Source organism: Mastigoproctus giganteus, chromosome 13 (genome assembly GCF_048544385.1).
Source record: "Mastigoproctus giganteus isolate SK-2022 chromosome 13, ASM4854438v1, whole genome shotgun sequence".
Classification (NCBI taxonomy): Eukaryota; Metazoa; Arthropoda; class Arachnida; order Uropygi; family Thelyphonidae; genus Mastigoproctus; species Mastigoproctus giganteus.
In genome coordinates this window covers 54,400,565-54,427,817 of record NC_143587.1, presented here as the reverse complement: position 1 = coordinate 54,427,817, position 27,253 = coordinate 54,400,565, and the positions used below count along the sequence as shown (strand labels likewise).

The following is a 27,253-nucleotide window of genomic DNA, read 5'->3' as shown; positions in this document are numbered from 1 at the left end:
GATAAAGGGGTGGTTGAGGGGGAGAAGACAGAGAGTGGTAATCAATGGACACTGCTCATCGTGGACTGATGTTATTAGTGGAGTCCCTCAGGGCTCAGTGTTGGGTCCATTATTGTTTTCTGTATTTATAAATGATATTGATGATGGTATATCGGGATTAATGTCCAAGTTTGCAGACGATACAAAGGTTGGCAGGGTTGTCAAGGACACTACTGACACTATGCTTCTGCAACAGGATCTGGAAAGGTTGAGCAGATGGGCTGAGAAGTGGCAAATGAAGTTTAACATTGACAAATGTAAAGTACTACACATGGGAAACAGCAACCCCAGAGCAACGTATCAACTCTATGGTACAACACTGACAGTGGTAGAGAATGAAAGGGACTTGGGGGTGGTTGTGCAGGTAGATATGAAGTTCTCTGAGCAGTGCAGACGGGCTGCAAGAGTAGCTCATGGAGTATTGTCAATGATATACAGGAATTTTTCCAGCAGGGATAAGGAGGTGATTATTCCATTGTATAAGGCGATGGTCAGGCCACACCTAGAGTACTGTATAGAGGTCTGGAGGCCTCATTTCAAGAAGGATGTAGAGCTGCTGGAACGAGTACAGAGAAGGGCAACAAGATTAGTGAATGGAACAAAGGGGGTGCTCTTACGAAGAAAGGCTTAAGTTTTGCAAATTACAGTGAGCATCCAACTAGCCATGCCGTTTCGGATATGCTCTGATCCAGTCGTCTGGCCATTACAATTTGGCCTTTGTCAAACTCGTTTAAGTCTTTCTCATCTGAAGAACAAGAGTAACACTGGTTAACGGAGCACAGTATCAGGTGTTTTTCATACCGTGTCCCGACCCGCGCACGAGCCGTAGTTCACCTGCAGTTTCTTCGATTTGCATAACGACTCGCTGATCACAATGTTTTGGCTCATCGGTGTATGGACTTAATGTAATGAGTCCAGTTAACTGTTAGATCCCTCTGGTTGCCTGTAGCGGGAATCATGTCCCTGTACATTTCTATTAATAAAGAATTTTTTTATTATTATTATAACGACAGATGGAAACACTCACTCTGTGCATGCAAAATCACTTTCGCAATAATTTCATTCACTACGGCCTAAGCCATCGAGTTAACCTTATAACAAAGATAAGTTTATTGAGAAGCAATGTTTTAAATATGATTCCTCCTCAGAAGTTAGCCGTATACGCATTTTAAGACATACGAGCTACCAAAGTAAGTCTACCCTACCGGAGTTGATTAAAAAACTGTGCGACTGATAGGGTAGGATCATCGGCCCTAATTTTTTTAAATATAAAGTCAACACCCATCGATGTCTGGAAATGTTTGAAAGGTCCATAGGCCAACTGTTCGACTAAAAAATGTCTGGAATGGCATTTCCAAAAAGACTGTGCAACTGCGTATGCATCAGCGGTGGCACTGCAGACTGTAAAATCTCTCTGAAGATCTCTTGATTTTTAAGGGACTCTGACTGCCTTTATCTTTAAGGGCCTCTGACAGCTCTTGTCTGTCCTAATTTTTTCTTCAGGGAGATTTTAAAGGGCAAACATTTTCAAAGAATCCACTCTCAGTTGAAGAACTAATGGACACCATCTTAGAATTAATTGCTTTATTATTAATTCATTTATACAATCATTTCTAACAATCAATAGAACATTTTATACTTACCCTTACACATTCTCCGGAGTCAAAAGACCACGATCGAGCTGTGCAGTCAGCTGATCCCGTGATAATGAAACCACTTCCCCAGTTGTCTTCAATATTCTCGATGGCAGACGAAGGAATATACAAAAGAGGATAGATTCCCTTAGTATGACCCTAAAAATATTAAGGGTGTTAAGAAAGAGAGCGCCTTAGAAACGAATTCTCAGGATAGAAGGTCAATAACTAATTAAAAATAATTAATAAGCATGTGACAAGTAGAAACTATTGAGAAAATCAACTGAAACATTATTATTTCAGATAATTCAATTATTATGCTGATGTGCAAAACTTAAGGACCAACACTATTTCTAAAGGTTACAACCACAAAATCTTTACTTAAGGTACTCTTTAGTGATCAGAGCAGATTCAGTCTCAGCAGCGATTCTGGATGTCAGCTAATCCGGCGAGAGGTTGGCACACGGTATCACCCCACAAACATCACTGAAAAGGATCAATATGGCGGTCGAGGTGTTCTCGTCTGGGAAGGCGTTATCTTGGATGGACGTACACAACTCCAGATACTGGAAGGCAGTACTGTAACCGGTACACGCTCCTGTATTTAGGTAATCCTTCCCCATGTGCGTCTGTTCCGAGGTGCCATTGGCCCCGAGTTCGTGTTTATGGATGATAATGCCACACCCCATCGCACTGCAGCTGTTGATATGCTTTTGGAAAGTGAAAACATTGTTCGTATGGATCGGCCTGCCCGTTCCATCGTTCTAAATCCCATCGAACACTTATCGGACGCTCTGGGGAGACGCCTAGCGGCACGTCTACACCCACCAGGAAATGTTCACCAGCTGAAGATGGCGCTGACAGAGGAATGGACGATGTTACCACAAGAACTTATCAACAACATTGTTCTAAGTATGGACAGGCGGTGCAAAGCCTGCATCGACATTAGGGGTGGCCATATCTGCTACTGAGGACCACCTCTTCCCTTTGTTCCATCTTTGGAAGTGATGCATCTGTATCATGACAGCCAGTGCTATGTTGCCATTTTTGAATAAAGTCCCTCTGTACTGTTTTGTTTCCGTTGTTGTGTCGGTTGTGTTTCCTTCATCATTTTTGTACTTCACGAGGTTTCTTTGGTATGCTTTTTCCATATCCAGGCCACTCCTATGAGAAGCTACAGGTGAAAACCTGACTGGTCCTTAAATTTAACACACCAGTATATTTCTTGGGCTATCTAGCTTTTTAAGGAGAAACATTCTTTATATATGAACTTATTACATGTGAACAACTGTTAAAACAACATATGTTTTTGTTTATACTCCGGCATGAGTACCAGGTCAGTGGAGTTTAGAATAAATTATCAATATAAATTAGCAATATAAACATTAATCGTATTTAGCAGTCATGGGCTTGAAACCAGGTACACTCAAAGAGCGCCTGCTACTGCAATCTGGCTCCTGACTGGTGGGGATGAAACCTATCCTCCCCCAAAGTAAAATCAGCGTCTGCTAAAGACTAGAAGTTTAGCTGCGATGATTGTACTTTCAATGAAATGTGTATTCTCAGTTCAATGATTTCAATTTTGTTTTGCCAACCATTACGAGTATTTCTGCCAAAGTAATAAAAAAATATATTTTGAACTTTTTTCTTACAGATTTCTTTTGTGGCTTTTTTAAGGATAGACATTCTCTCAGTGATCACTAAATTATGCCCACCTCATCGGTAATGGACTATGCTGCATGTGGCTAGCAGTATAAAAAGCCGAACAGCTTCGTACGCTCGAGCATGATAATTTGCATATGGTAGTCCAAGTTGATAAAGTAGCAGTTATGGGACGTAGTAAAGATATCACGGAGTTTCAAAAGGGCATGATTGTGGGAGCTCGTGCGTCGGATGGTTCCATATAGGAAACGGCATGTCTTATTCTTTTCGCACGGCCCACTGTGGTTAAGGTGTATAAAGAATGGTGACGAACGAGCCAAACCACCTCTAGCTGACAGAACTATTAAATGATCGGGTGTGGCGCAAGCAACAGAAGTCATGTCTTCATTGTGCATGGTACCCACTCTCCAAGCAGGTGGCGGTGGTTGCTTAATATGAGGCATGTTTTGCTGGCAAGAACTAGGATCCCTAGTGCGTATGGACCAACGTTTCACTCGTGAAGTCTACTGGCAGCTGATAGAAGACAATGTGCACCATGCTGTGATGCGTCATTTCCGGGCAGAAACAGGATCTTCCAAGACGGTAATGCGTCGTGTCATCGGGCCCGCACTGTGTACGAGTGGTTCGAAGAAGTTAAGATATCAGCCATCTCATTTTTGACCTCCAAATTCACTTGACCTCAATAGAATTGAACACCTCTGGGATATCTTGGAACGGAAATTGAGGCGTATGGACACGGAAACCGTAATCTATTCCGACACTCTGGAAACCCTTTCAGGAAGCATGTTGAAGATCACTACAGACGTCTTCAGACACCTAATGGAGTCAATGTCTATGCGAATAGTGGCTGTTATTCCTGCTAACAATGGCCCAACACGGTATTAGGTAGATGGCAGAAATCGCATGCCTAATTTCCATAATTAATTGCCTTTAAAACACATGGCTGCTGTAGTCGGTCGATAGCTTGTACCAGTGAAGAGAGAATCTGCCTTGAAAAGCTGCCTGATGATTTTGATGACATTGTCATGCAATGAAAATCAACTTTCAAGGCAGGTTCATCACTGGTACAAGTCATCAGACAGCACAATGTTTTCAGAAAAAAAAAAATGAAAGTCCACAGGATGAACCACGAACAAGGTCTTCAATGTCCAACACAGATGAACATCAGCAGAATAATGGATTAAGGAAGACCGTAAAATAACTTTTTCAGATTTATACAAGTTGAACCTTAGCGCTCACGAAATTATAGACAATGTGTATAATACACAGGTGTGCAAAACTTAAGGGCCAGTCAGGTTTTCACCTGTAGCTTCTCATAGGAGTGGCCTGGATATGGGAAAAGCATACCAAAGGAACCTCGTGAGGTACAGAAATGATGAAGGAAACACCACCGACACAACAACGGAAACAAAACAGTACAGAGCAACTTTATTCAAAAATGGCAACCTAGCACTGGCTGCCATGATACAGATGCATCACTGCCAAAGATGGAACAAAGGGAAGAGGTGATCCTCAGTAGGAGATATGGCCACCCCTAATGTCGATGCAGGCTTTGCACCGCCTGTCCATACTTAGAACAATGTTGTTGATAAGTTCTTGCGGTAACATCGTCCATTCCTCTGTCTGGTGAACATTTTCTGGTGGGTGTGGACGTGCAGCTAGGCGTCTTCCCAGAGCGTCCTATATGTGTTCGTTGGGATTTAGACCGATGGAACGGGCAGGCCAATCCATACGAACAATGTTCTCGCTTTCCAAAAGCATATCAACAGCTGCAGTGCGGTGGAATGTGGCGTTATCATCCATAAACACCAACTGGGGGCCAATGGCACCTGGGAACAGACGCACATGGGGAAGGATTACCTCAGTACAGTAGCGTGCACTGGTTACAGTACCGCCTTCCAGTATCTTGAGTTGTGTACGTCCATCCAAGATAACGCCTCCCCAGACGAGAACACGTCGACCAATATATCGATCCCTTTCAGTGACATTTGCAGGGTGATACCGTGTGACAACCTTTCGCCAGATTAGCTGACGTCCAGAATCGCTGCTGAGACTGAATCTACTCTCATCATTAAAGAGTACATTAAGTAAAGATTTCGTGGGTGTTACCTTTAGAAATAGTGTTGGTCCTTAAGTTTTGCACACCAGTGTATGTAATTTAGAAAAAAGGCAACAATGAAATTCGTTATACGTTTTTGCTCACCATTATGTGGTTATGTGTTAAGAGTGATGACGAATCACCATTATACGTGTTCGTATACTGTGGAGACTTGTCGAATTGTGCATTCAACTCTATGATCTGGAAACCAAACAAAAAAATGCCCAGTTTCTCATCTATGCAGGGCCAATCACGCAGTGCCGTGATTACCGTACCACAAAACATTCCAATGTGTGAATCCATTTCCAAAGGAGGTCCTACCGCTCAAAATGGAATCCGAGAATATGCATTATAAGACTTTTACATGCCCTTCCTTAGATTTTTTTAGGACAAACCATCACACCGTGGACCCAAGGCACGTACAAACGCAACTTCTGCATGCACATAACTCAATTTTTACATTGTTATTTTTATACGTCCCCTTTCATAACAATGCTTAAGTTTGTTGTTCAGGGCTGCTCTATTAGAAACGACGTTGCCAATATTCAAATTCGAATCTTACTTTCAATCTGTATTCTTATATTTTTTAAATCTATCCTGCTATTTTCTTACCGTCTCCTTTCCAATTTATAAGAGTGCTCAAGGGAGCGGGAGACCTCTCGGCTGTCCTCTTCCTTCCTTTCTTTCTTCTTCTCCTTAATAATATTACCGAGGGAACTTTCTGGAAGAAAAGGTGTAGTGACCCCTGCTTACATACTACTGAAAAACGTGTCATATCATGGCTACCCGAGATCGAACTTATCTGTCCATGTGTAATATATCCATAAATTGGATGTGTTGTCTGGTTCTTGATAATTTATATTATTGAGGGAGTGTATCATCCATCTTCGTGTTTTAGTGCACATTCTACTTTTTTTTTTAGGAGATTCTTTTAAAAAAATGCCAGGGACATGATAAAGATTAAGTAAGGGAAAACCTTGTTAGAACTTTACTTTCGCTTACTGTAAGTTGCATTTTTTAGAAAATACACAAGGAGGGGGGGATAATCATTCCAGACACCAAATACAGAGATCATTAATGGATGTCGACTGGGTAATGCGCATCTTCTGAAGTTCGATTTGCAATCCATGCTATACTTTTTATTGAATTAAGTTAGCAATAGGCTAATACCATGGAAGGGTTAAGGGTAGGAGGGTAAGCTTTTCCTGGAGATTGTGTAGGGAAAGGAATTGGAGTCCGTGTCCCCCACATGGAAAAGCGCTCGGGTCCAGTGAGGCGTTTTCACTAAGGGATGGTACGATGGTTTTTACACTTGTAATTTTCTTCTAGTTTCTCAACCCTCAACCAATTCCTGCTCCTGGAAAAGCATAGGATTCAATTGATTAGGTTTGTTAAAAATTAATAAATATCTTATATGGATTAAAAGGTGTTAAATCATGAACGGCGAAAGTGAGTACGTGCTGAAATATTCACTTTCTAACCTGCCCATGTGTAGGATCGGGTGAATCTTTTTATACAAAATGGATAAAAAATATATTATTTTCTTTTTTCTAAATTTCTTCATTTCTCTTTCTAAGTGTCCGAAATTTCTGTTGTTTCTTAAACCTTTTACTTCATTGATTGTGTTAATTTTGATCTCCGTGCGGTACACCAAATTGTCGTACTCACTGAATTGTTTATCCACCAATTGTCTTTCCCCTAACTGTCATACACCGAAATGTCGCATACAGCGAATTAGTAATAGTCATAGCCATATAGTGCAAGGAAGCCACAGGTTTTTGCTGCAGTAGCAAAAAAAAATTGAGTGGTGGAGATAGGAGTGGAGTGGGAGTAACAGTAGGGGAAAGAAGGAAGAAGAAAGAATCATCCTCCACTAGAAGACGAAAAGGTGAAGAATTGGGGAACTCCTGGGTTGGGGAGCCTACCCCACCCAACCCAGGGAAAGGTAAAGAATGCAGTGAGGTGAAGCGCCGTTTGGTAATCGGAAGGGTGCCAAAGCCCTGTCCCACATTACGCATTCAGGGGGCAACTCTGGAGGATACTACCTCAGGTGGGGTTTGCATTTTAATCCTACTCCGAAGGGGTTTGCAAATTATCCTACCTTGGAGAGTTGGCAGTTAATCCTACCCCAGAATGAGTTAGTAGAAAATTCAACCCCCCACCAGAATACATCCTACTCAGCAAGCATGGTACCCGAAAGGGTCCTCTCCATAAAAGGACAATCCGCACTTCAGCGGAGTGCCAGCAGAGGTCTCAGCCACATTAGAGTTTTAGGGAGAAGAGGAGGAATAGTGACAGTAGTTGATCATGTTCTAAAGAGGACCTGATCATGGGGTGTTTTTTCGCTGTATCATCCGTTTCAGTTGGAACGTTAATTGTGCAAATTCAGCAAGGGTAAGGTAATGAGTCTCATCCTGGAGGTAGAGGTGTTCCTGGTGTCGGAGATTAGCTTGGATTTTGGTTATAAGTCTAATCCTGTAGTCGATGTAAAAGAGGCAGGTGTACATCGCAAGTCTCAAGTTTCAGGTTCTCCATAATTGCAATGATGATCCTGCTTTTGTTTGAAAGGACCAAATCTTGTATGGATGTTGGTTATGGCGTGGTATTTGTCCAGGAGTCTTGCTAGATTGCAAGGAGTTTGTCAGTAATACGCTAGCGCTCTGCCTTAGGTCATTTGCCAAGTCGAGACGGAAATCAACGATTTCTGTTGGTGTTCCTTTCTTTAAGTTGTACAAGAGACCTCTCTTAATCATCTCAAGGTAGAGGGGCATGAATCCATTAGGACTTGTAGGGCTGGCGCTCACAGGCAACTATTCAGTTGACCTTTGAATTTGTTCAAACTGTCAGCCTCAACTACCTGCGAGGACAACTTTTTCCAGCAATCAACGACTCGCTGGCTAAAAGAAAACTTCCCACAGTCTAATCTACACTTCAACCCCTGTGATTTGAATGTATGGTCTCTAGTTCTGGAATTCTTTGTAACAGTGGAAATTCTACCTTCATTCATTTTACTGATCCGTTTCAGAGCCTTATAAATCTCAAACAGGCACCTCTGAAGTGCCGGGTTGCCAAGCTCTGTAACCCACATAATCGAAGTCTTTCCTCGTACGTCGTCCTTTGCGATCTCACCATTCCAGTTGTCCGTCTTTGGACCCTTGCAAGAAGCTCAGTGTCTTTTTTCAGATGAGTTCTCCATACTTCAACACAGTATTCCAAATGTAGTCTCATATTTGCATTATACAGTGGAATTATGACTTCCGTATCGCTACAGGATAAAGTGCGATAAATCATCAATAGGACACCATAGGCTTTCCTAGCTGTCTGTTTACGGAGTTCAAAAAAACTTCTTATCTGGCCGAATCGTAGCTCCAAGAACCCTTTCCTCCTCCACTGTTTTTAATTCAACCCCACAAGTGTATAATTTATTTTGAGGTTGCTGTTCCCCAAGTGTAAGACCTTGCATTTAGCTGCATTAAAACATAGCTGACACTTCTCTCACCATCCTTGAAGTCTGTTCAAGTCATCCGGAAGGAGCGCTGCTTGGCACCTGATCATTAACGACTCTACCAGTCTTTACCTAGTCTACAAATTTTGACACCACGCCTTCCATCCCTTCTTCGATGTCAGTTATTAAAATGAGAAACAACAGTGGTCTAAGAACCGATCCATGAGGGATCCACTCCTGATATTACACCAATCTTAAACTAACATGCCACGCCATAACCACGCCATGACCCCTTTGAGAATTGGGGATACATTCGTACATCTCCAGTCCATCTCCAGTCCATTGAATCCAAGAATGGTTTCATAATTATGGCTAAGAGTTTGTTTACTTCCTTCGCTGCCTCTCTTAAAATAATTGGATAGATACCATCCACCCCAGGAGCTTTTCTTATGTTTAACTTCAACAGTTTATTTTCCACTTTCCCCTCAGTTATTACCAAATCATTTAACTCTTTATTAGAGTTGGATAAATTTCAGGCATTCCCTTCCTTAAAGAATTCCTTATGTGTGAATGTACATGCAAAATACTCATTCAGTTTGGCAGCAGGATCATCACGGTTAGGAGATATTCTGATTTACTAGCCCACTCTGTTTCTGTGTACAGTTTTTCGTTGTACTCATCAGAGTCATTAGGTCTATAGCACACTCCTACTCTCATTTTTGCTTTCCCATTGCTTATGTCACACCTAACTGACTCAACATTGCACTGGCCACCCGTGTCAACTGGATGCACTGTTTATGTGCTTCCTAGCTAACAGCACAACCCCCCTCCTATCATATCTGTCCTTTCTGTATACATTGTACTCCCCATATTCAGATTCTGCATTCCTTATATCTGTGTGACACCACGTCTCTGATATGCCAACAATATTCGCCTTTGATGTCTTGACTAGCATTTCAAATTCATCAAATTATTTATTATTCTCCTAGCATTGGTGTACATGCAACTGTTTTTACTCTTAGTGGTTATCCTAAAACAGCCCATGTATTTACTTGTTCCATGATGACTCCCAGTAGCTCTTGAAATCCCCAGCACCTTGCTTTCCAGGCTGCTGCTCGTTCCAATGGAACTAGTGCAAGGATCACTTTAACCTGTGCTTGTGGCTATTGTTAACCTGTGTATTCTCTCAAGTTTTCCGACCCACCTAACGCTGCCTCTATAGCATCAGCAAATATTCTTGCACCCCTTTTATTTAAGTGTATCCCATCCCTGTAGATGTAGTCTGTCCTTTTAACAAGCACTGACCACGCTGAGAAAAATTCTACCACATGAGCCTTGAAAAATCTCTCCAGGGCCGACTTGATTGGCAAGGCTTTCATCATATACTCCCTTCTAATATCGTCTTGGCAGAACTGCAGACATTTTCAAATTTAACACTAACTCGCGACTTTTTTTCAACATTGCCCTGTACTTGTTAATTTTAAGTGTGCAGACATACTTTTAATGTCATTGGTGTCAACGTGTACAACTATATCACCTTTTTGCGCCTTCCTTTTCGTTGATCTAGGTCTATCTACTAGATATTTGTCATCCACCGAATTGTCATGAATGTCATACAGTGAACTGATCTACAAGGAATTGACGTATATCCGATTATAACAATTATATTCTGGTGACCGTGTACGCTTTTTGAGAAGACAAAGTCAAAAATTGGAAGATATGAGCCGAAAGAGTCAAAATCTATATGAGAACAAATATTAGAATAAACGTAAAGATTGGAAATGGGATACAGGTCGACCTATTGGGGGGGGGGTACTCCACAATGATCGGAAAATTGGTGAAAAATATATCAATGAATCAAAACAGGCAAGGAGTAAAAATAAGGAAGAGGAACAAAGCAATAGCAAGCAGCAGAGGAAGAAACACTTCTTGAGAGATGAGAAAACCGCTTTGTCCGTGGTAAGGCATTGAATGCTTGAGAGCTGCTCAGTTAACTTGTAAGTTGTTCGTAACCAAGTTGCACCACACTAACGATGGAGGAGCAGCTTCAAATGGAAATTCAAAATAGCCTGGATATCAAAGTCAAAGTGAGAAAGCTCAGGACTAAATGCCGAGTTTTGCATCATTTGCAAATATTACCCGTGAACAGGACATTAAAAAGCGTTCAAGCAGAAGCCTGGCCAAATGTGTAAAAGTAAGGCCGTTCTTGCGAGAGTTGCAGAAGCTAGAACATAATAGGAATGAGAAGCATAGTAACTAAAATCAAAAGAAACCAAAAGCGGTCAAAAGCGAATCAATATCTTTGTACAAAATGTCAGGAGTATATCTAACAAACTACTCACGCACTGCAAACAATGATATTAGCTAATGACCACGACTTTGTCTTAATGAGACCTAACTGTCCAATAAAAAAGGATCTGGATAAACTTTTCTACAACACATCATTTAACGCCACAGCTAACTCTAGAATTTATATGAAAGGAGGAGGAGTACTTATTATATTTATTAAACTCAGCCACGTTGTGAAAAAGACCCATAAAAATTCCTCCCGTAATCACCGGGACTCGAACTCAGGTCATTTTCACCAGGTGTGGGGAGGACATGTATATTAAGTAGTATGCCAACTATATAAGGGCTGCACACTTTTGTTACAGGCAGCAGGAATCCTTCTGGTCCAACAATGGACATACTGGTTAGTGGACAGTTTGTTTATCACTCCAATCAATTCCTCACAGTTATTGGCTTGCCTGGTTGAAGGCGAAATGTGTGCATTCTTGGAACACATGATTATCCAATTTGAAGTTTTTGTGTTTATGACGTAGAATCCTTTCGGATGGTGTTCGTTTGCGCAGAACCACTTCCCCATAAACATTCCGTTTCTTGGTAATGTATTCCGTTTCTTTTTAAGGAAGTTTGCTCTTTCACTCTTGAAGGGTGATGTGGTCAACAGTTTGTTCTGTTTTATGCATCTTCTGTAGGCTTTCTGTTTCTTCAGAAAGGCTGTCTTGATGTCTGCGTTGAACCACAAGTTGACAGTTTGAGCAGTTCGTACGTCCTTAGCGGCACCAATTAGGACGACCTGAGACAGTTCCTCACAATCATGTCTAAACTGTTCCAGTCATAAGGCGTTTAAGGCGTCTGAGAATTAAGTTCGGTTATGAATCCAAAGTTTACAGATTGAGAAGATTTTTTTGATGCTCTTAGCTTGGGAGGAGCCAGTTGATGTTGCCAATTTAGCACTTTCGAGTGTGAATTCACTGCCAACTGAATGATTGGAATTTATGGGAAACGGAAATAGGAATGGATGGTGGAAGAGTAAATCTAGTTCCTCCTCTACTAGGTGGTGTTTCCTCTTATCTTAATCCAAAGTTTACCCAGGCTCACCTCTAGATCTTTCTTTTGTTTTGGTTTCTTCATGTCTTGGGAGAGGCAGGTTGAAGTCGCCAGTTACCAGAATCGATGTTCCGTGTGTAAGGTTGGCCAAAAAAAAAACAAACAAACTGTTATATTTAGGCCACCCGAATAATTATATTCATCTTTCGTGCTGTGTGTCTTATGTCTGTTAATTGCGTGTGTTCTATGGTCGATTTGTCTGTTTTGCTGGACGAAAACCCCCAAGTTTCTGGGGAGGAAACCTTGCCATCTACGCCTGAGTCCGAATAACTCAGCCATGGAGTGAAAAAAGCCCATTAAAGTTCCTCACGTCATCGACGGGATTCGAACCCGGGCCTTTTCCACCCAATGTGGGGAGAATGGTGACACTGAAACGGTGCTACACGCGCAGACTGTGTAAAGTTGGCCACCATCCATGTTAGGAACTCTTTTATAGCGTTGTCATTGTGGTCAGGAGAATGTTGACTAGCCAGATTTGGACACGATAGAATCCGCTAATTAGCGTTACAAAAACTACTTAAAAATTACCAGACCGGCTTCCTTGCACCTTTGTTGAGCAGAAGTTATTTGAATAAAAAATCTCTACTCTTCCCCCTCTCCTGTTTCTATTTCCTATTAACTCAAATGGGAGAGACATGTTTAACAAAACAGGTGAAATCAAATTCTGCTAGAAAAGGGGAGTGCTTGGAGTGCATACACGTTATTTGTTATACTTCTTGCATTCTGTACAGAACGAAAAGATCAATAGGAGGACTCTAAGTCCAATTCGTGTGTTGACTGCTTTATGCGGTGCTCAATTGGCTGTAGAATTCGTCTTGTATAACTTCTTACTCGAAAAGGCTTTACTAGTGTGCTTGTGAACAACAGCATATCCTGTTCAGCATTGTGGGATAGTGCTGAACAGGATATTCTGTTCAACACTGTATCCCTCTTATCAAGAGGATACTGAAATTACGAAAGAGTAGTAAGATTGGTGGGTGTTTAGTTTTAACAGCCTTGATATCTACCCGTAGTCGAGTGGTCAGCACGAGGGTGCATAAGTACACGTGCCTTGAGTGACCGGGTTCGAAGCCTCTGACTGCTAAATAGGGTGCTGTTTCGTATTCTCTCTTTACATTGTGAGCTCTTCTGAGCCTCTGGTCATCCGGGAGTATAAACACAATTTATTATTTTGTTTCCCTCTGCGTTGGTTTTGAAGCAGTACTGTATACTGGAAGATACAGGCCAAAAGTATTCAAAACTTGCTGAAGATGGCATTGCGTCAAGCTGTCCATTATTTAATGGATAGTTTGACTTTGCTAATGACGCATGGTGCATTAACGTCTACCTCATAAAACACTGCATAAAATCGATGGTGTTTTGTTATCGGTCGAATTTCTGCAAGTCCAAAATGTCTCTGTCGTCAGTGAAATCAATACAGAACCAGGCTTTACTTATCACTGTATTCTGTGCAGCACAAAAAAAAAAAAACCAGAAATGTGTTTGAAATTATTATTGTTATTCAAAGATGTGTATTTCAATCGTATTAATTTGCTGATTTTAATAATTAGAAGAAATATTTTTTGCATAATTGTTACCCCAAACCACATCTACCTTAATCCTTGCTGGATGCAGCCCAGTTTGAACACCTTTTCGTTAAAGCACAGTTCCTTATATAAATAACTCTGTCCAGAAATGACCGCATATTTTTCGAATATCCTGCGCATTTTTTTAATAAAAAATTGAACCAAAAATCTGGGTACGCAGTTTGCTCTCGAATTTGATCCGGAGCTTGATATTTCTCCACTGCTAAGACACGGCTAAGGTGCATCAGTGACTTAGACCATATTAACCCTATATGCTATGTCTATAGATGCGTGTGTTCTGTGGTCGATTTTCTGATTGCTGGACAAAAAATCCGAGTTTCTGGAATTAAAGCCATGCTACCCTCTCCAGAGACCGACTAACTTAACCAAGTGGGAAAAGGCCCATAAAATTCTTCAAGAATTCGAACTCAGGGTTTTATCACCCAGTGTGGGAAGAAGGATGATTGTATCAACTGTATTAACCACGAGTCCCCGAAATCAGTGAATGTCTGAAATAAGAACGTTGAATTATGTTAGGATATCCTAGTGTTGGGAGCCTAATAAAGTGAATCATTTTATGGAACAGTAATTTATATATCCAGCCATTTATAGAAACTTTTCTCTTCGGGAAAATAAAGAAAATCGGTCATATAAAATAAACTTGGAATTAAGATTCATATGACATACAAACGAAATAAGAAAATGTACAGAAAATATATGAAAAAGAGAGTAAGTATGGAATATAAGCTGTGTTTTTAAAAGGGCAAAGATAACTTGGATTAAATAAGAGCTAAGGATGAAGGTTCAATACCATGATCTCAATTTAATTCGCTTTTTAAAATTTACCTCTTCGAAGTTCTTCCTTGTGGATAGCACAGTTGGTAGGATCGCAGTCCTCCCCACATCGGGTTGAAAAGATCTGGGTTCTAACCCCGTCGATGACGTGAGGTTTTTTCTCCCGGAAACTCGGGATTTTCATCCAGTAAACAGAAAATCGACCACAGAACTCATACAATTTACAGACAGTATACACGAAGCAATACGCCTCAGTTGCTGATGCTCCTAAAACCCACAACAGCCCTTCGAAACCATATCATATAATCTCCACATCGCTCTTTCTAGCACTGCAAAGATTCCAACTTACTGATGTCTCCAATAAAGGAATGCATCGTCAATTAGTGCCCAACTTTGATTTCTTAGAAATAAATAAACGTTTAGAAAGGCACTTAGCAGATCTGGGAATCAGAAGCAGCTTTATGAATTTTAGCGCCTTCTGACTGCGGTATAATAACATTAAAAATAATTAGCCGCTGGAACACTACGAAAGACAGACGGAAAATTGATGGATTTGAATATTCATAAGTGTCACTTTGGATGGAGTAATACGATTATTCAAATTTCCTTCTAAGATGGAACGTGTAATTCAGATAACAACGAACTAATAAAAATGTTCTTTCTCAAAATATGAAAGACGGATCAACTGGTGATGTTATTCAGAACAGTTCGTTGTCCTCTGTACGTACTTGTTAAAAGCTTTGGAAGTTTTTGAAATTTTCTTACTCACCCAACCGTTAAAGTTAAATGGTTGTCATACATTTCTTCTCTTATTATCCATGTTTGGCTTAAGAGAAAAACACGACAGCATTTTATGTTTTAAATTAGACTTTGAGTTATCACCGAAGTTTTATGTACAAAGTGGTTATGAAATATTTTCCCACTTTTAAACAATATTTAAAACTTGAAATATCAAAAATGTAGGCTCAATCCAAAAATGTTTTTTTGTCGTAAAAGACAAAAAAGAATTGAAAACACATTTTTTTTATTAGCAATTTAATAACTGTACCATTTATAAGACAGGCTGTCTCACGATGGATTGTCTCCTATAAACCTACTGCATAAATCAGAAAATCTCCAAAAACCCATTGTTTCAAATAACTCCATTTTGTCATTTAGATGAATGAATTTCATCCGTCTACAAGATGGTCGTTTTCCACTATTAATCTCCAGAAAACTAGCTAATTTTCATCTGGAGAAAATTAGCCAATCCACTTTGAATAAATTAGTTAATCCATTTCCTAAGAAAACTAGTCAAATCATTCATCGCACATGATCACAAAGAGTTTGATGGTCCCGTGGTTATAAATTATGTACGGCCAACATGTAGGGCAAAACTTGACTTGAACTGAAACGGTATCGAGGTAGGATCTACGAGGTAGGATTACATACGAGGTATGTAAGTCATAGGTTAGGCGGCACCAGGAACGTTTGTTCAACCCTTGTGTAGGATCTGACGTTGAGTGTGTGTTCAGTGGAAATGAGGGGACCCAGTGTTTTTCCTGAAAGTATCCTTCCCAAATCATTTTCGTCCAACCGTGCAGTCTAGTTGCAGCATCTGCGCGGTAGCGCAGTGGGATCGTCACCGTCCTCCCCACACCGGGTGGAAAAGGCCCGGGTTCGAATCCCGTCGAAAACGTGAGGAACTTTAATGGGCTTTTTTCACTCCTTGGCTGAGTTAGTCGGTCTCAGACGTAGATAGCAAGGTTTTTTCGTCCAGAAAAACAGACAAATCGACCATAGAACACACGCAGTTAAAAGATATAAGACACAGCATGGCAGATGAATTTAATTATTCGGGTGGCCTATTTATATAATAGCACTAGTAGTAGTGTAGCTGCAGCAGTTGTGGAATACGCACCTGTCCATCGGAATGATGGAGCTGTAACCTTGATTCATGAGACCACGCGATTCTTTTCCAGTCATCCAAGTTTCAGGAACGGTGCGCCCGTGACCAGATGGGGGTGTCGATGACGGTCGGTTAACGTAGGCATATGAACAGGTCACACACTCCGTAGGCTTATCCGCAAAAGCGTCCGCTTGATGATGTGCTTAGAAATGTTTCTTTGTGGGCCCTGGTTGTAGTCTTCCATGGCGCCTCCGTAGCCAGGTGGGAAGGAGCAGCAGCAGTGCGTAGCACGCGCTTCTTGATTAGACCGGGGTTCGAGCCCGTCACCACCAAATACGGAGGATGCGGAAAGGTTAGGGAATGACCACCGCATATCCCGGAGCAATATGGCCTTAGTTGCTAATGCTCCTAAAAACCAAATAGCAAATAACAACAAAAGAAAATGTAGTCTTCCGTTAATTGAGGGATCGTGAGCAGTCTGTTTTTCCTAGCAGCGCGGGCAAACAGCCGTTCACTTCGATTGTGACCAGTGGGGGTCTCCCATACCGGCAAATCGGGTGGTTTTGTGTCCCTCTTTGGGCTATTCCCGCAACACCTTCATTACAGCAGACAATGCTTGGCTTGGTTTGTACTGGGGTTTAATGGCGCATGGACTACGTGGGTCATAATGCGCCAGGCAGACAATGCTCAGTTGCAGAGAGGTTGGCAACGTCTTCCTAGAGCCGTAAATTATTTCCCCGTTCAAACTCCTTCGGGTCCTTCCCCTTCCCCAACGCACGGGATTCGTAATGACGAACTGACAGGCACTACCGTGCCGCCACTATGTATTCTGCGCCGAATATAACGTCATTGGTGGGTGCTGTGGGATGGTTGATGAATGTATTTTGAATGGTGTATCCTGAAGTTATTTACAGTGGCGGTTAGAACTTCATTCGATAAGTTAAAGTTAATTGTTTTGGAATTATGAAATATACCAGAATTTCTCCAATTTATCTGAGTTTATCCATTGATCCATTGATTTTTTTTATTTATTATTTTTTGTTATTATAATTTTTTTAGCTGAGCCATTCTACTTGTTGGTATGTCCTGGTGCGGGATGATTTTTATTTATTTTTTATTTTTATTTATTTACTTTTATTTATTATTTATAATATTTTATTTATTTAGTATTTTATTATTATTTATTTATTATTTATTTATTTTTATTTTTCATTATTTTTAATTAATTAATTTAATTTTTATTTATTATTATTTCATTTTTATTTTACTATTTTTTAATTTTTTAATTAATTAATGTATTTATATAATATATATATATATATTTTTTTTTTTTTTGCTGGCACTTGGGTCTGGCTAGGGACGGGCACCAGGCAGCAGTTGCCCAGGTGGTGACGCTCCCTGGTGGCTATAGGATCTGCACCAACACGTACAACACACACATTTTCTTCACAAACATAACACAACATACATTCAGGCCTTTTTACATGGTTTGTAAATAAGACAGGTGGAGATGGACGATAGTCCAGGAGCCACCCAACCACAATTATACATATACATATATATCCATTGATCCAACTACAATTAAACTCCTGTGGGTTGGGACTGTGAATGCCTTTCAAAGAGCATACTACAGCTGAAGCTAACAGAGCTCGCGTCTGCATTTCATGAATTTTGAGATTAGAACAGAATGGAAGCTTACCTGAAATACTTTGAGACACGCATCTTGTGGGTCATCTGCAATGTCGTCTGGATTGAAGAGCCAAGCTCTGGCTGTTTTATCACTGGAAGCAGAAAAGAGATATTCCCCCGAACAGACAATCCGACTGATTCGAGACTCGTGGCCGCGATATACGAAAAGACAGTCAGCAGTAGCGATAAACCACTTCCTGATTGTATTGTCCGAAGATCCGGTAAGGACGTATTGCTCGTGCACTGCACAACACGTGATGTAACCTTCGTGGCCTTCCAACACACCTATACATTCAACAGGATTGGACTGAGTGCTCCACATTCTGGCAGTGTTGTCGTCACTTCCGGTTACAAGTAGGGACTTGTCATCGCTGAGAACCATGCAGTTGATCCCGCCTCCGTGATCGGTGTACGCTTGAAGAAGATGGTGCTTACCAGGACGGGGCCCAACTTCTTTCGAAGGTCGACACCCCATCTTAAAATCACTTAGCACAGGATGGAAAAATGCGAGCAAAAATAATTCACACTTCACTCTGGGATCGGTTTTTATAGCATCCTGAAGTACATAAGAGATAAGAAGATTAATAGTTAACCCAAAATAAACTAATTCACCAGTTATTATAGTAAGATAACCATCAATTCAGGCAACTGTCCCCTTCATTTAAACAGTGGTCATGTGAGCATCTCCAGATTGATGAATTGGTTTCAACTATTGATAAATAATAATAATTTATTATTAATAACCGATTAAATAATACGTATCTTCATATTATTATATGTATACTATTATTATTACATATACTGTCCAGTGAGAACATTATGACCACCCTCGTGTTTCAGCAATCGGTTGTTTGACCCCTCGATTGGTTGCACATGTCTCGCGTTGAGAACTAGTAAATATTTTTGCTGGTTCTCAACCAGTTGAAGGGTAGCAGTATTACAGAAACCATGAAGCTTGTGGACTATTCGCAGAATGTTGTGGTTAAGATGTTCCAAGAGGGAATGAATAGTGGGCACAGCAGCAGTCGCTAGGCCAATGGGGGTTCTGAAGACTTATCGATGGTCGTGATGAACGAAGGCTGTCCCGCCTTTTGTGGAACGATAGACGAAAAACTGTGGAATGGCTGACCATGGCCTTAATCAGGAGACGACCAGCGACGTTTCCAAGACAACGATCCGACGAACCCCTCCTTCGTATGGGCTGCCGGAGTAGGTGCTCTGTCAAGGTATCCATGCTTACAACCATGCATTGCCAACGAGGCCTAAAGTTTGCAGCTGGACGGCATCATTAGACCATTAAAGACTTGAAAAAAAGTTGCCTTTTCCGATGAATCACGTTTCCTGCTATGCGTATGGACAGTAGATGGAAGGTACGGTGACAAACTGCGGAGAGCAATCACTCCAATGTCTCGGTCCAACAGAAACATGAAATCCATAGTATTGCATGTATTCGGAAATTTGGTGAACAAAAAGTTTATTCCCACATGCACTCCTTGCAAAATATCCTGTCGGCTCCTATGGTTGGTGGTTATAATTTTTTGACTGGATAGTGTATATCTATCTATATACAATTAGCCTTTATAGATAAACATGTATTATATATATTATATTCTTTATAAATAAATTATATTCTATAAATTATATATTATATTCTTTATAAATAAATTATATTCTATAAATTATATATTATATTCTTTATAAATAAATTATATTCTATAAATTATATATTATATTCTTTATAAATAAATATATATTATATTTATTTATAATTATAAATAAATTATAAGCCAGTTATTATATATTATTTACAATTATAAATAAATAAATGACTTAAACAGAAATTACTTCAAAGTGGATCACCCCGGGACGGCTATGTGCCAGTGGAGAAGGGGTTTACAGACTGTGGTACAACACATGCGGGCTCGACCCGAGAAATTTATAGAATTTTACTTATATACATAAGGTTGATGTAATATATATTTGAAAAATTATATAGATTATTTTAGATCATGTACTTTAGTATGTTTATACATCAAGGGTAAAGCATCCATTGGTCCCACGAATGTGTCCATCACAGATTCATCAGCTGATAACAGTTCTCTTGACTTTTCTTTCTGCAGAGCTTATCTCTGCAGAATTTATCCGGATGATGCCTTATTTGTTGAAGATCTCATTTGTAAGAGTTAGCCGAAGCGAGAGGCATGATCCAAGATAATCTCTTATCGCCTTCTTTGGTCCAGAGATCAAAGATGATACAATTGGGAATCTCTTTGCAGCCATCAAATATAAAATATATAAAATATATTCAAACCCACCTTGGATACATATAATGCCTTTGATATATATTGGCAAAATGGCATAAAATATTTGTACACTCCTTCTTTATATTTAGATAAACTACTGACGTTCATAAGGAATAAATGTAAAGATGCTCTTGGCATTATACCCTCAGCATTTAGTTCTAAAGCCTTAAAATCCTCGATGAGGTCACCCAGCAGATATTGAGTTTGCAAACACTGCGACTTACCGAACTCGTCTCTGATAAAAACACATTTTCCAAATTTTTAAAAAATTTTCTCAAATGTAAAAAATGCTAACTGTTCTTATGAAAATTGAAAAGGCAAAAAGAATACAAAGAGTTTTATTGTAAAATAGAAAATATTTGTATTATTCTAGAATTATCACTCTATAAAGAATTTCAAATCAACATTTACTAAGGTTGCATTTAAGTTGTCGATCTTCAACCTTACTCAATGTTGTAGATAATGTTCTGAGGTGTTGGTAAACTGGAGGAGAAAAGATTTCTCTTGGGCAGATCACCAATATGTGGTTAAATGAGAGCATTCCCTTTACAAGTCACGTAAGAACGTTTGTCCCCGTAATAGGTCAGAGATGCATTTATAGGATATTTCTGCTCGTCTTGACTACCGATTGCCGAACCCCCTTAATATTCTCCAAGTAAATTCCATCGAGGATCTACTAAATACCATTTTATTGTTATTAGAAATACTTGAGTGTTACATTGATTGTATGAAGGTTATTTCTGGGTGATGATTAGCGAAACAATAGCCAAGATTTGGGTCGAAACAAGATTCGAAACAATAGCCACTCTCAAGAGATATGGGCACTTAAAGTTAAACGCACGGTTGTTGTAGAAAAGTGGATTAATGGAAAGAAAATCACAGGAATTCATAAAAATTTCTGTTTTTGTTTTTTATTTTTATTTTAGCTTTTAAAAACTATTTATACATTTAATAAGCAGAAATAAATTTAAATTTTACGCTTTTAATAATTTTTTTAACTGGAAAATGAAAGAGGATAATAGCTTAATCTTTATATTTTATTCTTATAATTTTTTTAATTTTTAAGCTAATTAATTTTTTTTGAAAATAAAAGGCGTAGAAAATACAGTACTTTTAAAATTAAAATCTAAAAAAAGCATGCAGTAGTATTGCAATCCATTAAACAAAGATGGAACATTTGGCATACTCCAAGTAGAATTTTAAAAAAACCATAATTTTTTTCCCAGAAAGTTTTTTACCTGTCAGGTGTAGTACCACCATGTTTGTAACAATTAGGGGCACCACTAGTGGTGAATTAACAGTGTGTGACGCCCTTCTTTCTAATGGCCTCTCTTCCACAGTATCTTCCTTTAATTAGCTAGCTGATAACCTACTTTCTCAGAGCTTATTAAAGCGTAAGGCTTGACACCATTGTGGGCTGCAGCTAACTGAGCCTTGTGATTTCGTAAAACTATGGCAAGTACAATGCTGAATGTCACGTGCCGAATTCCTAGACTTCTGACACAGAAACTAGAGTAGAAATTTGTGATGAAACGGAGGCAAATAGTTTCTGGAATTATTGATCGAAACTCTGACTCATATTCATAAATATTTTATATTTTCTGTTTCCAATTAGTACGTATTGCAGACATGCTCTCTGTAATACGAACAATAAAAGCCAATCGCAACTCTGCTTTTCCTTCTCAATAGGCGGTAAACAACCTCAATTTTCGGAGATATTGATATTGTACACTGGTCATCAAAAGCTAAGGAACAAACATACAAAAAAAAACGCGAATAAAAATTTAAATACCAAATTAAAAATAGAACCAGATATTCGGCCAACATGCTAATTTTCACATTATAAGTCACGTTAAAAAAGAATGTCTCGAAATAGATTATAACAGTATTTTGTCATACTGTATTGAAACATTTTAGATTTATTTACATTTTGGGTTTGTTCATTATCTCTTGAGCAATAGCGTAGTTAAACTTGACTTCCTAATATGGGAAATAAATCAACGTTACTCGATAACTCTTGAAATCAGTTTTCAAATCAAGAAAGGAGATTGCCAAGGGTAAAGCATCTTTGAGAATATTACCACTCTCGTTTAACTGGTAGTTAGTTTATCTGATGTACTCGCTCTGATATCACCAAAAGCAACTCACAACAACGTTTCCGAGATTTTTACGAATCCTTCTTCAGGTTATTTTCAAACTATCCCACACTGGATAGCTTGGAACATTGAAACATTTCTTATAGAGTGCAGAAAAGATATAGGGAATTTGTACTTTTTTGGGTTTTTGTATGTAAATTCAAGATTTTAGAGCACATTTTAAGGATACTGTAAACTGTAAAAGTAAGTTTTAGTGTAAAATGTATTTTAAATGATAGTCTAAAAGTTGAATTAAAAATGGACTAAGAGAATAAGTGTTGAAATTAAAAACTGTCGCACGCTTTCCCCAGTCTGACACTAATAATCTAAATGCACCAGCAAGTTGATGACAGCCCCCAAAAAAGTCACGTATGAATTCAAAAAGTCTCTGCAAGAAATATCAAAGGGGTCCGAGGGGAGGGGGGCTGTATTCTGTGTCAGGATATCAGACGTCATATTGGACAACCCCAAGCTGTAGCAACTTCTTTTTGACGGTGGTACCTCTTATACCTTAATAATTATGTTTTATATTTTAGTCCTAGTATGTTTATACATCAAATAAAACAAAATAAATTGAGTTTCATTGGAGTTTTTTTAAAAATGCATATGCCCCTGTGAGGTGGCTGTACCGCGTAGCAGACAATACCAGCAGGGAAGCTACATTTACAGAACATATCTGTTAAGGCAGCGCTATTCAAACGACTAGAATTTTTATTTATATCCTTAAGCTTTTAAAATTCTCATCCTTCATTAAGGAAAGTTTACAGATTACATCTGAAGTATTTGATAACAAATCACATACAGATGGAAAATCTAAAGAAGACAAAACATTTACTTCGCAGTTATAAGTATACTGTGAAATTTTGCTGGAAATTAATTCATAAACTATAAAAAGATGAAAGGAGAAAGAAATGGTAAATTTGGGAGGTTATTTTTCTCCACTGGTATCGTATATGTAGGTTGTGTGTGTTTCATGGCTGGTTCGTCAACTTTCGGGGATGAAAAAAATCACCGAACTTCTATTTTAATTTATTTCATGAATTTAGTTGTAATAAATTATTTTAAAAATATAAACCACTATTATTATTATTAAATAAATTTTAAAGCAGCTCATTAGACTCAACCACATTAAATGAATGTCATTTACAAGTTAATTTAAAATTAGAGGAGTTCTCTCATTGTTTTATAGTGGATTAAGCAACCACTCATTAAGTACTTAATGAGCATAGTTAATTGAGCACCTTTATATCAGCTTTCGAAAACAATGAATTGGTAAACTCCATACGCTACTGGATGGCTGTACAAGAGTATAAAAGGAAATAATTTTAATTAAAATATATAAACATAAATTTGATACGTAAAAGCAAACAAAGAAAATTTAGGATGCAAATCTTCCATCCCAGGAGCTCATGATTTGGGTCTTCAGTGTTACTGTGGATATCGCTACGTGGTGATTGATGAATTTAATCCTCGCATGTGAAAATCTAAAATATCTATTAATTTTAGACTTTTTTTACAAATATAAAGTTTGCTAATTTTCAGTGAAAAAAAAAGTTAATAAGAAACTCAGTTCTCTCGTTGGCAGTGCATTTTGTGCCTCTCTGGGAGGAATTCGTTGCAGTGAGCGCCCTCAGTATTAGAGAGACAGCGCAAGCTAATGAAGTTCGTTGTTTGATTAATTATTATTACTATCACTCAGATATATGCGCTAACTTTTCAATGTTTAAACTATACATTCATACCAGCAGCGCTTTTGCAAAGGATTTAAGATGCTTTTCAACAACAGTCACATCGACGTTCCAAACGTCCCTACCTTTTCTTTGGGTGAGTAGCAGCGAGCGCCGGTAACAGCCTAGGATGGTAATGCTCCTCATTCCAGGTGTACGCAAACGGTGTTGTAGTCAGGAGTTTCCTGGACGACCATTATACCGCACCTTTTATCATAATTGACACAATCATTCAGTACCGAAAGGGGGGGGGATCACGTGACCTGGATCTCCACGACGTTGTCCGCCTTCTCATTGCAATCGATATAAAATGCAAAACATATTACGATACACAAGCACATGTAGTATGTGTGTGCGTGTGTGCGTCTGTTTGCATCTAAGCTACGAATACCCCTTCCCTACCTCCTATCCAACTCCTTGCTACTATAGCAACGTGAGAAAACAAAACATTCTTTCTGCGCTATACGTCTGTTGTTAAAGGGTAAAACAGCTCCGTTGACCATAGCTTCGGATGAGACAAAAACAGATATAAATCCTGTCTACAATTAATTAATTTTAATTTAATTTATTTTATTCAGAAATTGATATCAGAAGACAAATAAGTTGGAAGATAAGATGTAGATCGTGCCTTTGCCTTAATGTATTTCTGTCTAATAAAGGCGAAAAAAAACAGTATTATGTTTGCTCCTACACATAATCATGATCTCCTTTAATCTATTTCAATGTTGTAAAATTCAAAAGGCAGCTTCAATGGCATAATGATTGGCATCCTAGACGAAATACGTAGTTTGGAGTTTCTCATATCCAGTTAGATTCTTTCCCATGAAGCAATGGACATTGAACGACATCATAAATATTTAATTTTAATTTAGGTTAATAGTGTTATCAAGTTATGCTGTATTCGCGAGAAATGTAATTCTCTACTTTCACGAAGCCATCAATTGTTTCTCAGATAAACATATAGGTAGATAGATATAGGTACTAGGTATTACCCTTCATAGCGAGGAAAACGTCATGTGATCTGGTGCGAACTTCAACATTTTAGACACTTGTTTACGATTTTTATAATTTTAGACTGTTTGTTGTTAACATACACTATGAAACTTCACTAGAATGCGAGATGAAAATTATAATTAAAGGTAATGTTCAATCAAGGAAGTCATTTAACTATATTTACACTCTTCTGTAATCTATCTTGAAGAAACATAACTTTCCATTTAACAAAATGATGAAAGCAGATATGTCAACGTTAATTTGTTTTCGTATATAAACATACGAATTAGTCCATTATAGTGATTTAAGCTGCTATTTCCAAACATCCGATCTCCAGAGGAATATGGTCGCGTTTAATTTCTTCTTAATTTGAAAATTAGCAGTTACTTAAAGGACTATGTGAATTATTTAAAAGAAATCCTACATTCGCTATTAGGAATATGATGCCGGGACTCTGCTTACATTTAAGGTGCATATCGAAGCTTTTATCCTAAGTGGTTAATAGCCATAATACGAATTTTCCACTCGCTCGTTTAGCGTAACTATTCTAAACTTCCATTTTTTTCTCATTAATGTTAAATCCCGAACTAGAAACTTTCACTAAAAATGAAAATATAAACTGAAAGAAAATAGCGTTTAAAAATCAATTCTCTTTATTAAAGGCTAATTCTCCAATTGAGAAAATGATTTACTTAATATAAAATATTTAATAATTTATATAGGGTTATAAATAAATAGCAAATTTTAAACCGAATCTAAGCATTTAGAAAGTCAAAATATAATTTGTTAATTGATATATTAAATTTAACTGATCAAAGAGGGCGCTGGTGTCACTTCCGTTTCCGTATCATTCCTAAAAATGATAATTTTTATAACAAAATATATCCATTGTTCCTTTATCTGAAGTGATATTCCCTTGATATGACGTTAAAAATAATTTCTCTTTATTAATATCTAATTCAGAAAATTATTTAATTAATATAAAATATTTAATGGTTTATTTAGGTTTATAAATAAATAGCAAATTTTAAACTGAATCTAAGCATTTACAAAGTTAAAATATAATTTGTTAATTGCTATGTTAAATTTAACTCAACGAAGAGGGCGCCAGTGTCTAAGAACTTCCATTTCCGTGTCTAATTCTCTAATTGAGCAAATTATTTACTTAATATAAAATATTTAATAATTAAACTATTAAACAGTTTAATTATGAAACTATTAAAATTATTAAACTAATATTAAAACGACGTATAAATAAATAGCAAATTTTAAACCGAATCTAAGCACTTAGAAAGTTAAAATATAATTTGTTAATCCTTATAACTGATCAAAGAGGGCGCTGGTGTCTGCGAACTTCCGTTTCCGTGTCTAATTCTGTAATTGAGTAAATTATTTAATTAATATAAACTATTTAATGGTTTCTTTAAGTTTATAAATAAGTAGCAAATATTAAAGCGAATTTGAGCATTTAGAAAGTTAAAATATAATTTCTTAATTGGTATATTGAATTTAACTGATCAAAGAGGGCGCTGGTGTCTGGGAACTTCCGTTTCCGTATCATTCCTAAAAATGCTAATTTCTATAACAAAAGCCTTCCATTGTTTCTTTATCTGGAGTGATATTCCCTGATGTGTTTAATTTCTATTTATTAATACCTAAAAATAATTTCTCTTTATTAATATCTAAAAATAATTTCTCTTTATTAATATCTAATTCTATAATTGAGCAAATTATTTAATTAATATAAAATATTTAACGGTTTATTTAGGTTTATTAGCAAATTTATTTATATAACATAAATATTATTATATAAATTTATACAATATAAAATATAAATATAATAAAAACCGAATCTAAGCAACTAGAAAGTTAAAATATAATTTGTTA

At 38.1% G+C, this 27,253-nt stretch overlaps 1 protein-coding gene across 1 annotated transcript in view; it reads right to left on the bottom strand.

The window, feature by feature from the left end:
* The window catches only part of LOC150076067 (uncharacterized), a 51,894-nt gene that overhangs the window by 16,784 nt on the left and 7,857 nt on the right, over window positions 1-27,253 (bottom strand). Inside the window, exons 3-4 of the mRNA XM_090387248.1 lie at window positions 18,219-18,764; window positions 1,683-1,832 (exon numbers count right to left, since the gene is read on the bottom strand). Of these exons, the coding sequence (XP_090243374.1) occupies window positions 1,683-1,832; window positions 18,219-18,764 (696 nt within the window). The remainder of the gene's footprint in view (window positions 1-1,682; window positions 1,833-18,218; window positions 18,765-27,253) is intronic.